Raw genomic sequence first — 16,282 nt, 5'->3', positions numbered from 1 at the left:
GGGTGGCATTGGATTTATAGTGTTATTTGAAGTGTCTCCATCGCAATTATGAATTTATTAAAACGCATGTAGTTACCACGGTAACCAGTTATACGCGAAGTAGTAATATTTACCACTAGGTAGGACTGGCCGTTTAATTATTTTTCTAAATTATCTAACTCAAAGCTGAAACAATTAGGTGCATATTTGTACGATATCAGCACATGGAAAAACAATAACAGTTTTTACATTACATTTTCTGAACCACTTTATCCTGATTAGGGTCGTGGGGGTGCTGGAGCCTATCCCAGCTGACTTCGGGCCAAAGGCAGGGCACAAGCAAACAAACAACCTTTCACACTCACACCCATACCTAGGGACAATTTAGAGTGTCCAATCAGCCTATCATGCATGTTTTGCAATGTGGGAGAAAACCAGAGTACCCAAAGGAAACCCACAGAGGCCCAGGGAGAAGATGAAAACTCCACACAGGTGGACATGTTATCCACTTATCCGCACGACCACCTCTACAATAATTATCAACAGCTTATTTTAAAATTCATTGCAACTGCTTAGCCTCATGAGGCTCCTGGAACCTATCCCAATCAACTATGAGAATCAGCCAGGGAACACCCTGAACCGGTGGCCAGCCAATTGCAGGGCACAAGAAGATGGACAACCATTCACGGTCATAGTCATATTTAGGAGCAATTTGGTGTTGAGCCAGGCTACTACCACGCATGTTTTGGGGATGTGGGAGGAAACCGGAGTACTGGAGAGACCATACAAAATCCACATAGGAAGGTCTGAACCTGAGATCCTTGTTTCACTGACATCACAAACAGCTATGGCCATAAACGGTTTATTTTTTACTATTAATTGAAGTCTAAGAAATTCACAATTTGCCCACTTATAGACCTTCAAGAACTGTCTAATTAATTGAATTTTGATTTAAACTAGGTGTTGTTTTTCAGTACATGAACATGCTTAATAAGGTCGTTTTGAAATGAATGATTGGTTGCAATGGCATCTGCACCGACAAAATGTCTGCCTTAATTTCAGAGAATCAGTTCCTGAAATGACTATTTCTAATTTTCTCCTGTTACACAAGAAACGGATGGAGTTAATTCTCTATAATTTCTTAATCTTGCCTTGGCCAACAACTCTTATGATTCCAGTTAAGGATCAGTTGCTCACGTTTTTCAAGATCATTTTGACTTCACGGATGAGATGATCGATCAACTGTATGTACCAAGTTTCTTTTCTGCTGAAATTGAACTGAAAATAATGTGTCTTTTTCAAAAAAAACTAAAAATATGTAATGCCAAATCTGAAGTGTATTGAAATTGACCTGGAAATATTTTCAGTTCCTCGAAAGGTCGTAAAATACACACACACACACACACACACACACACACACACACACACACACACACACACACACACACACACACACACACACACACACACACACACACACACACACACACACACACACACACACACACACACACACACACACACACACACACACACACACACACACACACACACACACACACACACACACACACACACACACACACACACACACACACACACACACACACACACACACACACACACACACACACACACACACACACACACACACACACACACACACACACACACACACACACACACACACACACACACACACACACACACACACACACACACACACACACACACACACACACACACACACACACACACACACACACACACACACACACACACACACACACACACACACACACACACACACACACACACACACACACACACACACACACACACACACACACACACACACACACACACACACACACACACACACACACACACACACACACACACACACACACACACACACACACACACACACACACACACACACACACACACACACACACACACACACACACACACACACACACACACACACACACACACACACACACACACACACACACACACACACACACACACACACACACACACACACACACACAAAAACAATAAATGGATTGATACAAAAAAAATCTTTGTTTTGACTTTTTTTTTATAGAACTTATGAAACATTTCAAACAAAAAAATGAACGAGGAACAAATTCTGTGTCAAAAGGTGACTTAAACGCAATTTCCAACAGTGATAAACCTTGAACTTTCTAAAAGGACAATTAAAAACACTGTCAAGATTTATAAAAGTCCTTTTAAACTGTTAAGTATAACTAAAAGGGGCTTCATAGGAAAAGCTGTAGAAATTACATGAAGGATGAAAGCCCATTCAGCGTTAGTGATTTTCTGCTTGTCGAAAAGAGTCCAAGACTGTTTATTCTCTCATCAAAACCAATGACCCCATTTACTAAGAACAAGTCGATAACACTACACAGTATGTGTTAAAAGGATCTGTACAGTTCTTGCATTAACTTAAGGCCAGTGTCACTCCATACTTTCTGGGTCTGCCTGGGCCATGTAGGCATCCAATTCAGCATCTAGGTGACCTTTGGTCTTTGACATGTAGGCATCGAGCTGGTTGTCCAGTTGTTCGCGGGTCACCGAGGGTCGGCCGACACCTCGGCCGCGGCCCCGTCTGCCAGCAAATCCACCCCGTCCACGCAGAACACCCCGCCCTATACACAAAACAAGACAAGGTGAAAAGATTAATTGGAAATAGAACCAAATGTTGAGAAAACAGTGGCCAATTTCTGTACTTTAATTTTGTTAAGCTCCAGTTTAAAATTCAAGTTTTGAGAGTGCGATGTTAACACATTTAAGGTAAATACAACACCTAGTTTGAATGACCATAACAAATGCTCCAAGTACCGTATTTTCACGACTATAAGGCGCACCGCATTATAAGGCACACCCTCAATGAATGACATTTTTTCCATATATAAGGCGCACTGTCTATTTGGGAGAAAATTTAAGACTTTTAAGTGCGCCTTATAGTCGTGAAAATACGGAATATAAAATGTATGGAAATAACACATTTGTTTAGACTTCATATTCGAAAAATGATACCGCTTACAAACGAAGTAAATGACTGTATCGGCCGGACAAAAACAATCATGAGAAAATTTGAGGTGGCTAATTGCTTATTGTGCTTTTGCAAAGAGTGGCAGTGTAGATGTCTTGAAACAAATTCGAGTACATAAAAACATTGCAATATAATAATGCAAACTAATTAAACTTGAGTCGCTGAGATCTGTCATGTCAGAACATTACTCCTCACAAACATCGACTCCTTGGCTGTGCTCAGTGTTGTAAGAGCAGTGGTGGCGAACAAATACACAAAAAGCCAAAATTTACAAAGTGAAATTAAAAGTGCCACACCACTCAGTAGCAGCATAAAAATTGAATCAAATCATTTTTAAAATATAATTTGTTTTTGGAAAAATGTGACTGTTTTAAGCGAGAGTAAAAATAATATGACAAGAAGCAAAGAGCCGCATTCATTTTGGCCAGGAGCCCCATGCGGCTCAAGAGTCACGTGTTCACCACCCCTGCACGAGAGAGATCTTGTGCACCAGTGATGGTAATTGAGCAAAACTGAAATAAATGTACCTCTGGCTACTCCTCCACGGGGTGCTCCTCTCCCCATAGCTCCCCCTCGTCCAAGAATTCCTCCACGTTGGCGGCCACCTCTACGCATCGCTACACGGCCAGCAAATCCACGGCCGCGCATGGGGAAACCAGGAGCCATTCGCTTTCCTACATATAAAAATATACAAAAATAAAAGCTGTGGAAATGATGCTTGGATTTGGAGAACACAAGCTCTAGAACGCACCTCTCAGGGAAAGAGCACCTCTCATCATTGCTCCTCTGCCTCTTCCTCGGAGTCCTCTGCTCATCCCACGCATTCCTCCTCGACCACCAATGGCCCCACCGCGCATCCCCATGCCAATTGGACGACCCAACCTGGCTTGGATGTTGCTCTTTCCCAGTCGTTGCTTCAGGCTCTGACAAATCATTTCAAAATGTGAGGACTTTTTGTGGAATATGGAATGTATTCTTTATACAGACGCTCCCCTACTTACGAACAAGTTAGGTTCCGAGCGCTTGTTCATAAGTTGAAAGTGTTAAAATTGAAGTTGATCCAGTGCTATAATTTGTATAATTTATGTTTAATGCCTATATAAGTATATTGAAGGTTTAAGTACATTTGTATATTTAAGGCTTGTATAATAAACTAGCATTGATTTGTGCTGAAAAAAAAAAAATAAAATACATACATAGAATACATACAGTACTGTATACATACATTAGAGGGATGGAGAGATTTACTAGAAACTGGCCGAAGGAAGCCATTTAATGACGATTGCAGTTTTCTTCTTTTTTCCTTCATAAATGATACAGTGACACTGTATGGCATCATTCAATTGATTTTCAACCTTTGTAAAACTTTCAATATTTCGGTCCTGCTGCTCTATCTTTCTGTTTATAAATGGTAGTGACAGTCGAACGATTCAAATTGTATTCCCTTGGAACGCTCACCACTTTCTCAACATCAAGCGTCTTTATTATTGACACTTTCATTTCAAATGAAATGGCTTGCCTCTTCCTTGCACCTCCCTCACTAGAAGCCTTTCAATTTTCACCAACAATATTGAATAATGGTTCCACAAAATATTTAATGATAAAAATGAAAGAGGTTCTTTGCACACTGGAGATATGCCACACCCTTCCGCATTGCAATGAACCGGGCAGACGAAGGTAGATGCTGGGTGAGCTCACAGCAGCAGGCGTCGGTATTAGTGGCAGAAAGAAGTACTACTCGGAAAAAGGCGCGCAATACAAAATCGAACTTACGAACATTTTTCGACATGAACGCAATTTGCAGAAATGTTCGTATGGACCGTTTGTTCGCAAGTTGAAAGTTCGTAAGTAGGGGAGCGTCTGTACTATTATTTAGTTTTAGTCATTAGAATAGAATTTTGCATAGACATGGTCTTGTGGAAATTTCTTCTAGATATCTTCTAGCCTTAGCCTCCTTTTGTCCCTCCTTCAGCTAAAGCAACAAAATCTCATCATTACTGCCTCAGTGTGCTTCCTCTGATTCAAAATTATTGAATGTATATGTAATGGATCCATCAATTTTTTTAAAATGTGCCTCTCCAATAGGACTGATCAAAATTCAGGATTTGAGGAAGGCAAGCAAGCAGCAAGACAGTGCCTTGAAAACTTATAAAAGCAACTAGGAAAATTAGATGCTTTAGTGTACTCTCAGATATCGCATGATTCAATTGTCTCCCTCCTGTGCTTCCTTTCCAGGCTTTTGCATAACACGGCAGAAACACCTTGATTCTAAACAATTAAACATCCAAAACATGACAGAAACACCTTGAACAGCCTGAATAAAAACAGTAAATTTATATCTTGTAGATTATAAGAAAATGCCCAGCACCAACTTCAAGTCGGAATATTTGTGGTATACAAACACGCACACCGTATTTTCATACCTAAAGGGCACGCTCAGGTCTAATCACCCTGCGTGCCTATTGTAGGCACTAAATTCAAGATTCTGTAGATGTCCCTGTATGACGCCAAATGCTTGATTGTCTGGGTGCATTTCAAGCTGACACACTGTATTTACATAAAATGTGGACGTCCGGAAAGAATTTGAGCTTGTCGATATTCCGGGAGGCATCACGAAGGAACTACAACCGCTGGGCAATGCCATAATTCGAACATTCAAAACAAATGGCGAATGGCTTGGGAGCAATGGCAGTTTCTTTGGCGCAGAAGTGACGTCGTGTCGTGCCTATTCTTCGGATTACATTTCATATATTTTGCATCGTGCACAGAAAGACCACGCCGAGCCTCTTTTAGCACTGTATGGATTTTGAATCAAGGTTGAAAATGCCTCTTAAGTGTCCTACTTCATCTAATGCATCATAAATGAATGGACCGTGGAGAATGCTCTATTGGGAGATAATTCCTCTGGATACCAACATGATTTGAACCAAACGAAAGACCTTTTATGATATTTAGCTCCTGAGGAAGGCAACAAAGGTGAACTCCAGTCTTGTTCCAGTGTGTGCCTCCTTGGGAGACCGGGAGGCATCGACTCTACGGCAAGAAAGTTTTTAACATGAATGTATTGATCTAGAAGTTCGACCGTCCCAATGCTTAAAAGCAAGAACAAAGCCTTGATGCCGGTGTACTGGATGAGCAACAGAATAGCCTGAATCTCGAAAGCCTTCACAAATGACTGGTTCTTAAACTATTTCATCCCGAATATGAAGCTGTCATCCCGAACATGAAGCTGTACCTCACTGAAAGGAGCCTGCCCTTCAAGGTCCTCCTACTACCCAGAGCAGGAGGACTTGAATTGCCTTTATTGTCATTATATAAGTACAATAGACCTGGACTGAAACTCCCATTAATCATTTTTTAAAATTTATATCAAGCGGAGGGGAACTATTTTCGCTGTGAGTAGATTTAAAGCATTAACGTATATGTATGTGTGTGTATGTACGTACGTACATACACACACACATAAATACATGCATACACACCATGTCTATCTGGTCTACATTATCCGTGATATTTGAAGGGTTACTATACTACTGTATTGCATACATTCCTCAGCCACTTCATGAGGCACATCCAATGGCTTGTTAACACCATTTCTCATTGCTAACCACATGACAGCAAATCAATCAATTTAGGCATCTTGACTACAACATTAATTATTTTGTGAAATCCCAGGTGTCATTGGATTCCTGTGGATGGGTTAGGGTTAGCACGTCATGAGTTACACATTCCGAAAATCCCACTGCTCTTGACGGGTACTGGAAAGAGTGGACTGGATTACGGACACGACACAGAGCAAGAACATACCAAACTATGGAGGAGACAGCATAGAGCTACAACTACTGAACTGCGCAATAATGACTAGCAATCAGCAATTTGTTGGAAGCTCACAGTTGGAAAATGTTGTGTGGATCATGACAGCGTAATTACACCATACAATTTAATTTTAAAACAGTATAAACCATGTTAATCAGAAAAAGAACAATCCCATGACTTTCTCAATGACTAATGTAAGAAACAAGGAACATTAGTGGGACTGGGGGAGAGTCATTCAGCAGGCGTGGGATGTGATTTACTTTTTGACTAACGCCTGGGATTGAAAGGGATTTTTGGCTCTGGGAGCAGGAGCGAATGGGGGAGAAAATCCACCCATGATTTATGGTCTAATCTAGACATTGTCCTGACCATCTTCTAATGTTAAAAATGTGTTGAACAACGGTGTTAAACTGGAGGTTCCAGTTGGAACATATAGTGATCGAACAGGACGTTTGTTGGTGCCAGATGGGCTGATCTCAGTATTTCCTACCGATCTACTTAGAGCCCCATGCTCAAATATCTAGAGTTTAAAAAGAATGAGCGGGAAAAAAATCAGTGGAAGTCCTCGGGGCAAAAATCCCTTGTTGATGCTTAAAGCTATATTGGTTTGAGGTGTTAGAAAGGCAACAGTAACTCAACCATTTGTTACTACTGAGGTACATAAGAGTATGCATGCTTATGTAAGCGTACGTTTGCTTAAGGAGCACATTTGAAGTGTCCAAGATAATGTGTCAATAAACAGGCAGATTGTCAAAACTCATTTATGTCAGGCCAGCCAACCAGTTCTCCACTTAAAATATTGGATGCAGTCTAAGACCAAGAGGTGCTCATCAAAGGAGCCGAACATGGCTGGCGAGCCATACATTCCTAACACTACAAAATATAATACAAATTATTTTATAAAAGTCCAACGACCCTAGGGACACGTACCTGTTTGTGACTGAGCGCAGCTTGCACTGACGGTCGATTCTCCATCTGCTGGGCCAACCGTCGATTGCGAGCACTGGCCATATGCTGCTGTTGCATGGTGGCTCGAATGCTAAGCGCAGTGGGCTGCTTGTTCTTCAGCATGTTAGTGAAGCTTTAGAAGGTGGAAGGGAAAAGAGGACGTAAAATACGAGGACAGGGCACACAGAAGAGGAGGAAGCAGGATTCCACATCAAGTCATTTCTCACGTCATGGATGTGGCCACACTTACTGCCATGGCTCGATTGTGATTTATATTCCATTTGCAGGCACTAATTTCTCTCTTTGGAATGTCAAAACATTTTATTCAAAACCAAAGACAATGAGCAAAGTAGACTGAGGGAGAAAGAAGAGCCAAAGATGTGAATTCAACAGGAAGAGGGACAGAGTAGAATTGCCTCTTACTGGCCCCAAGCTGACTGGTTCATTGGATCGTCCTGCAGTCGCAGAGGCCATGGACTATTTGGCAACTTAGCCTCTTACAGCAAGGACCATGACGCAGATGAAGCGCAGCAGCGAATGCTGCTTTGTCACGTCCAAGCTAGGACTAAGTACCATGTATAGACAAAGTGAAAGAAACAGATTAGAAAGACAAGAGGTGCTCAACTTTGGCTGGTTTGAGAGAGAAACCTTTTTAGACTATAAAAGTGCATATCAACTCCCTTCTATGGTTTATACTTTATGTACACAGTACCATGTACATTACAGGGAGTGCAAGTGCCATGGAATTTTCAGGACAATGTTCAAGGACATTGTAGGTCTAGCAAGTACCACCTCCAGGCCTTTTGTGTACTGCTCACACACAACGTTGACTGGATAACATGTTTAGTCGCTTGCTACCTTCTTAACCTATTTTATGCACCCAAAATGTTTCACAAGTCCAACGAAGCCGAGTGAGCAGTACACAGACAGGGACATTCTAAATGGGATCCATTTTGAGGCAGCTCCCTGACAGTGGCCTTCTTCAGAGAGGACCTCAGAAATAACAAGGATGGCCCTTGGGTCTGGTGATAAACTGGAGACAGGGTGCATGGCGTCTCACCGCTCATTCAGGGACACCTTGGTGGTGCTCTTCAGGACCACTTTTTGAGACGATGCAGCACTCATTTTTAATGAATTCTGTTGCGGGCTCCTGAAAAAAAAAATTGAATAGAGAGACATTAAATTAACGAAAAGTTGGACGGCAACATTACGAGAAGATAAGTCGAATCAGTTACACCTCTATGAGACACTTTGCCACTCAATCACAGAGCTGACAACCTCTCCGAAATTTCCAGAGTTTACCCGGACAAGCATCGCAAAATCCGGACTCCTGACAACCTCCCTAAACCCCCTAAATCCCTCAAAAATTGTCACCTAAATTATTTTTTTGAAGCAAACATTTCAAGTACCAAATTTCCAATTTAAATACCTTAAAATTCACACAATCGCCTACTTTCGCATTTGATTCAACTCCACTGTAAACCACATGAATTCGCTATCATGAGTGCATTGTGAATTATCAGAGTTACAAGTTCTGACAAATGATTCGTCTCGCGTGACTTCAGCCTGGCAATCGATTTGGAATCTATTGCAAAGGTAGCCTCTATCGCTTTGACATATTCGTTTTTTTCATAAGCAAAGTAAGTATTATTAAGGCTGACTAAACCACCAGTCTTTGTTATGAAACGACCTATCATCTGGGGTTGTTCTAAAGGAAGTAGGGGTACACAGCACTGGTAGGTCTCATCAAGCCTTATGCCTGCTGAGAATAAGCGCAAAATTGATGTCAATTTGGATGAAACTCAAAGGCGTTTGTTGGTTTGTATACAACAAAATATCCCATGTCAAAGCTGTCTCCAGAAGGACCGACATTTGCACAACATGCAAGTGCGACTTCAGCGTGACATGTGGTGGAATTACTGACTGTAAAACGCACGTAGGACCCAAACACAAATATAAATTTATTTTCATTGTGGTACACTTTTTCAATAGTTCTCAAAAACACAATATTTCAATTAATGTAAAAACATGTTAATTTGATTTAAATTTCCCAATGTTATTATTATTATTATTTTTACATTTTAATCAATTTGGCATGAATCGCCTTCACTTCGGAAAAACCCCGGAAATGGGACAAGGGCACTCCTGAAATGGGGTCGACGGAGGCGCCCTCTGTCATCAATGGCACTACAACATGAGATTTCACAGCCTGAGCTGCCATTTTAAATGAATGGGACATCTATTTTTGTCCATAGCAGGCAATGAGTTAAATACTAATAAACTCCTAACTCTAACTATTAGCGGTATTCCACATACTATTGAATAATACATTTCAATTATGAATGAATTTTAAAAAATACAATTAAAAAATAATTGGAACCTGGCAGCATATTGACCACACACAAGATATTAATTTTACACCCTACATAACGCAAAATGTGATTTTCACAAATGTGAACGCAGGGTCTTTTTATTAGGTTAAGTTATTCCTTTTTCCATGTTCTCTGTTGTTGTTGTTTTTAGTGTCACTGGGCCTATAAACATTTGGTTAAATACCACCTGTTTAAGTCATTCAATTGGCTTTCTTAAAGAATACAACAGATAACCCCCACCACTCCCACACATTAGCACATTGGGTTTTGATTACTCATCTTTTATAAAAACAAAAAAATACTACATACAAGTTGTATTAACAAATCACGCACTTTTAAATGTAGAGTAGGTGAATATACGACATTTAGTGAAAAATAATTCAATACTTGACTTACAATGAATGTTGCATTGGTCAGGAAAAGCTAGTAGGCTCAATTTAGCTTCAAGAGCTAGCTTGAACCAACACTACCAGGCCGAGCGAGCTGTTGGGTTTCGTCCCTTTGGATCGATGAAAAACAATTTTCCACCTAATTTAGCGCCACAAAAAAACAATATGGATTGACGTCAGGTTTTCTATCTACAACGAAACGGAGAAGTAGAGCAGGACCTCAGAAGGAGTGAATTTATAAAATGGTGCTGCCTATGAAGCTGAACGTATCACTGGGAGAAAATGGAGAAGCTTTATAACCTACGTCACGACGACGCCAGTTCCGGTGTAGGTTTTCCTCGTATTTTTTTCTTCAGTGACAATAAAAATGGCTTCCGCGGTTGTTGTTGACAGTTCCTCCGGCAAAGATGCAATTGCTGAAGGGATGCTCGACCTTTTAGAACCAGCCATTCACCAGCTCGACCTAAATGTGCACTCTGTCAGGTATATACACGAAAATTATTCATTTCATTTTACTTTATTAAAACGTAATCATCCCCACATTGCTGTTAATCAATGGTCTCGTGACACCATGTCTCCTAAGAATGTTTGATATTCGACTTAAGCAGATTTTTTTTGAATGACATTTCTTTCTTCTCTACAGAGAGAGTCAAGTCGAACTAAGGGAGCACATAGATAATCTTGCCACAGGTAGTTATTATTCTTTTAACTTTACTGAATGACTCATCCCCAACACATCTCATTTCATTTTCTGAACCGCCTTATCCTCACTAGGGTCGCGGGGTGCTGGAGCTTATTCCAGCTGACTTTGGGTCAGAGGCGGGGGACACCCTGAATTGGTGGCCAGCCAATCACAGGGCACAATGAGACAAACGACCGTTCACGCTCACAGTCATTCTTAGATTCTTAGATCAATTTAGAGTGTCCAATCAGCCTACTATGCATGTCTGGGGAGACTGGCAGGACTGGGGAGAACCTGCAAACTCCACTCAGGTGGACCACCATGGTTTTGGATCCAGGTCCCCCACTGTGAGGCCGACGTGCTAACCACTCAGACACTGGTCCGCCCTCAACCACGACTCAGACATTTAAAAAAACACAAACTATAAACAGTCAACAGATTTTACTTTACCAAAGGTCTACATTTTCATGTATCACAATATGTACACTGAATGCATATTCCTATTATTGTTGTCTGACCTGCTTTTTTTTTACAGAATTACTCAGAATAAATGAGCATCAAAAGGTAGTGCTAGATCTGGATCCATATGTAAAGAAACTTCTCAATGCAAGACGAAGAGTGGTACTTGTAAACAACATACTGCAGAATGCTCAGGTTAGTGCTGGGTGAATTTGGAAAGGAAACTACAGACATTTATCTTGTTGTAGATGAGTGACGTCATGCAAACGCCCCCACTGATATTTTTTTAAATCATTTGCTAAAACAGGGACTTCAAATCATAAACATAAACATGAAGATGAAGAAACAACATTGTTACATTGATTGTATTATGTTTTTCTTTTATGGCATTCCACATTCTCAGCTGCAGTTGTTCTGAAACCACTATAATATAGTAATATAGTGACTATAAGAATACATTTGAGTTTATATAATTGAATTATTTTATTGTCATTACACAGGTATAATAATAATTAAAGCTTAGTAGTGCACGAATAACAACAAACAAATAATCATTGAATGATAAATAAATAAATAAATAAGTACCATAAAAATAAGTACTGTATTTATTCGAGTATAACACGCATGCACATGTGTCTAACGCACACCCATAATTTGTGCCGAAAACTGGTATACATTCTTTTTTCCACTTTTTCTCTGCTCACACCAAGTATTGCACAGTGCTGGAAGCTGGCAAATGCCCACGTAGTGAACAAATAACTAATTTTGATGATAATTCTGCATTTCACAAAAGCTTTTTAACAACTGAAGTATGTTGTAATTTCTAACTGTTGAAGGATCTTTTAAGGATATATTTTAAGGAATATTTGGGGTCATTTATTAAAAAGCATGAGGACATCACATTTGGGATTATGTTGGGATTGAACTCGCTTACTGGGCAGCTATAGAAAAAAATTAAAACAGGAATACATTCTTGGGTATGAGAACCCCCCAAAAACTTTAAAAAAAAATAATGCTTTGCCTGCCATTGACAGTCATAACGTCCAATTCATTTACATTGTGTGGACTAGATGTGACAACTTATCTTTTAATGTCATTGACTGGCAGATTCCCTGTCAGTCCACAATAAACTTCACAATGAACAATCACCGTGGATTGTCTTGTCCCATTAATGGCAGTCCATGAGTTAAATGAGTGCCTCATAATGGTTTAAATGTATAGAAATGACAACCAGATGAAACAACTGCAAAAAAGTAGAGATAAGCATTGAAATAGCCATGTTATTTTGTCCTCAGGAACGTCTAAGAAGATTAAACCATAATGTAGCCAAAGAGACTGCACGGAGAAAAACCATGTTGGAGGCCTCTGGAGTTTTCACCTCGCGATCTCCCAGTAAACCTTAAATTACTGAATTTTGGATTGCTTCAATCAACAAGAACTCAAAGACCGATACATATAAAAGATCAATCTTCCAATGACCCGAAGCCTGCTATTTGCTAATATGTTGATGTACTGCACTGCATTATTTTATGAGTTATGTCTCACCAGGAAGCATTTCGAACAATCCTGATTGCATGTAAATAACAATTTGATAATTTGTTAGGGCTAAATATTTGGAGTATTTGTGATCCTTACACAATGCAGAATTGGATATCAAGGTGACTATTAAGTAGGGCCTCAACTTTTTTCCTCATTTTGTGATACAGCAAAAGATGAGACATTTTAAAGAGAAATTCTTTCAATATTTGTGTTTGCCACATGCTTTTAAAAGGCATGATCACTCTTTGAAATTGTCTTTGTTAAATTGGTAATTGGGCCTACATAGTCAATCACATGTTGATTGTTAAATTCCAATCCACATTTAGGGATGTATGGGCAAAATAAATAGACAAATACATCTTTTCAATGAAAGGTTGTAAAGTTTACCTATGATGCAACTAAAAATAAAGTATTAATGATTATGCATCCATTTGTCATCGTTCTCTTTGTATGAAGTAAGGTCACGGGGTCAGCAGCTTCAGCAGCATCAGCAGGGAAGCCCAGTCTTACCTCTCCCGAGCCACTTCATCCAGCTCTTCCGGGAGAATCCCAAAGCATTCCCAAGCAAGCCAGGAGACATATTCCCCCCTGCATGTCCTGGCTCAACCCTGTGGCCTCCTCCTGGTGAGACGTGCCTGGAACACCTCACCAGGGAAGCGTCTAGGGCCTAGACGCTTCCCTGGTGACTCTAGTAGACTCTAGGGGCTTCCTAATCAGATGCTTGAACCAAGTCATCTGACTACCCACGATCCGGAGGAGCAGTGACTCTTCTCCGAGCCCCTCCAGGATCACTCAGCTTCTCAACTTATGTCTTTGGGAGAGTTCGGACATCCTGCAGAGGAAACTCATTTCAGCCGTATCTGGGATCTTGTTCTTTACATCACAACCCATGACCATAGATGAGGGAAGAAATAGATTGACGGGTAAATCAAGAGCTACAACTTACGGCTCAACTCCAAAATAGTTCAAATCTTCCACTTGAGAAAGAACTTCATCTGTGGCCCAGGGCGGGCATGCAATCTTTTTCCAAATGAGGACCATGGTCTCAGATTTGTAGGTGCTGATTCTCATCCCAACTACTCCATACCCGGTTGCAAATAGTTCCAGTGGGAGTTGGAGATGTAGCCAACATAACCAAATCATCTACTAAAAGCAGGGATGTAATATTGAGCCCACCAAACTGGAGCCCCTCAACGGCTCAACACAGTGCAGCCTTGTCATAGTCCAACCCCCACTGCAAATGGATCCGACTTACTATGCGGACCAGACTCTGACACTGGTCAAACACTACACAAGATTCCCCAGGGAACTTAGTCAAACATCTTTTCCACAAAGCACATGTAGAAGGTTGGTTGGAAGTCCCAGATCAGAGAATCTGCATCAAAATCCCAAGGCACCCCTTCTTCATGGCAAAGCAAGTCGGTGGAGATGAGGAGGTCTTCAACGTATTCGGTCCACTGATTTAGACATCAGATGGTTGATAAAAAATAAAAAATAAACTTACTTTAAGCCACCTGGAAGTCGTTTTCCATGGCCACACCAAACTCCTCCCATGTCTTGGATTTTACTTCAATGACCACTCGAGCCAGGTAGCGCTTAATAAGCCATGCCTTGTCAGTTATAAGACTCCTTCAGCCTGACGGCATCCCTTACAACCGGTGTCCACCAGCAGGTTCAGGTTTTGACCCTTGGAAAATGTTTGGGTCTGCTGGGCTGGACCGGCATCCTCCCCCACACCATCGGTGTCAACTCAGTATCAGGTCGTGATCAGTTGATAGTTCCGCCCTTCTCTTCACCCGAATGCCCAAGACATGCGTCTGCAAGTCCGATGACATGACTACGAAGTTGATCATCCTACAGTCGCCTAGGATGTCCTGTTGCCATGTCCACATCTGGACACCGTTATGCAATAGAACACCGTTCGGGTTCAGATAAGGATAGACGTTCTACCAAATCATGCCCCTCCATGTCTCACTGCAATCTCATAGTAATTGCCCACGTGAGTGTTGTACCCTGTATTTAATCCTGAAACACAGGGAGAAATAATTTCAATAGTGATTCATTTTTACTTCTTCAATCCAACTTTAATGGTTTTATCTTTATCAACACAAGACCCATAATATACAATTACACACGTGTATGTATATATGTATATATATATATATATATATATATATATATATATATATATATATATATATATATATATATATATATATATATATATATATATATATATATATATATATATATATATATATATATATATATATATATATATATATATATATATATATATATATATATATATATATATATATATATATATATATATATATATATATATATATATATATATATATATATATATATATATATATATATATATATATATATATACATATATACATATATACATATATACATATATACATATATACATATATACATATACACATGCATATACACACGCATATATATACACACATATACACACACATATACACACACACATATACACACATATATACACACACACGCACACACACACATATACACACACATATACACACATATACACACACACATACACACACATACACGCATATACACGCATATACACGCATATACACGCATATACACGCATATACACGCATATACACGCATAAACACGCATATACACGCATACACACGCATATACACGCATACACACGCATATACACGCATATACACGCATATACACGCATATACACGCATATACACGCATATATACATATATACATATATACAACAACCAGCATACCTTGAAACACAGTGAGAAATAATCACAATAGTGATTTGTTGTTGCTTCTTCAATCCAACTTTAATTTAGCATGTGACATGAGCATTGAATTCCCCCAGCAGAACTAGGGAGTCCCCAGGAGGGGCTCTCTCCTGCATGCACCCTTTCCAGGGACTCCAAAAAGGGTGAGTACTTTGAACTTCTGTTTTGCCTCCAGGCCTGGCTCCAGAA

The 16,282-nt window shown here is 40.1% G+C and overlaps 2 protein-coding genes across 2 annotated transcripts; one reads left to right on the top strand and one right to left on the bottom strand.

Annotated features, from left to right (window-relative positions):
• Positions 1-2,066: 2,066 nt before the first annotated feature.
• chtopa (chromatin target of PRMT1a) lies at positions 2,067-10,894 on the bottom strand. The gene is made up of 6 exons (XM_077743551.1): positions 10,597-10,894; positions 8,889-8,978; positions 7,811-7,961; positions 3,816-3,987; positions 3,592-3,738; positions 2,067-2,657 (listed from the first exon to the last, which is right to left on the bottom strand). Exons 1-6 carry the CDS (start codon positions 10,608-10,610, stop codon positions 2,467-2,469), a joined length of 765 nt encoding a protein of 254 aa, XP_077599677.1. The 5' UTR covers positions 10,611-10,894; the 3' UTR covers positions 2,067-2,466.
• Positions 10,895-10,902: 8 nt separating this feature from the next.
• Positions 10,903-13,695, top strand: snapin (SNAP associated protein). Its single transcript, XM_077743552.1, has 4 exons — positions 10,903-11,072; positions 11,233-11,279; positions 11,807-11,925; positions 13,026-13,695. The coding sequence occupies exons 1-4, from the start codon at positions 10,957-10,959 to the stop codon at positions 13,131-13,133; spliced, it is 390 nt and encodes a 129-aa protein (XP_077599678.1). The 5' UTR covers positions 10,903-10,956; the 3' UTR covers positions 13,134-13,695.
• The last annotated feature ends 2,587 nt before the right edge of the window (positions 13,696-16,282 follow it).

The sequence above is a fragment of the Stigmatopora nigra genome, chromosome 21 (genome assembly GCF_051989575.1).
Source record: "Stigmatopora nigra isolate UIUO_SnigA chromosome 21, RoL_Snig_1.1, whole genome shotgun sequence".
NCBI lineage: Eukaryota > Metazoa > Chordata > Actinopteri > Syngnathiformes > Syngnathidae > Stigmatopora > Stigmatopora nigra.
The sequence above is the reverse complement of the archived record's forward strand: the minus strand, read 5'-3'. Positions and strand labels throughout refer to the sequence as shown.

What these genes read in the sequence shown, in the direction of transcription:
- chtopa (XM_077743551.1), bottom strand. An exon ending in AAGGTGTCCCTGAATGAGCG is followed by an intron (nt 7,962 to 8,888) that starts GTGAGACGCCAT and finishes CACCTTCTAAAG; the next exon opens with CTTCACTAACATGCTGAAGA. An exon ending in CTGCGCTCAGTCACAAACAG is followed by an intron (nt 3,988 to 7,810) that starts GTACGTGTCCCT and finishes ATGATTTGTCAG; the next exon opens with AGCCTGAAGCAACGACTGGG.
- snapin (XM_077743552.1), top strand. Translation starts at nt 10,957, where the DNA reads ATGGCTTCCGCGGTTGTTGTTGACAGTTCCTCCGGCAAAGATGCAATT. An exon ending in CATAGATAATCTTGCCACAG is followed by an intron (nt 11,280 to 11,806) that starts GTAGTTATTATT and finishes TTTTTTTTACAG; the next exon opens with AATTACTCAGAATAAATGAG. An exon ending in ACATACTGCAGAATGCTCAG is followed by an intron (nt 11,926 to 13,025) that starts GTTAGTGCTGGG and finishes TTTTGTCCTCAG; the next exon opens with GAACGTCTAAGAAGATTAAA.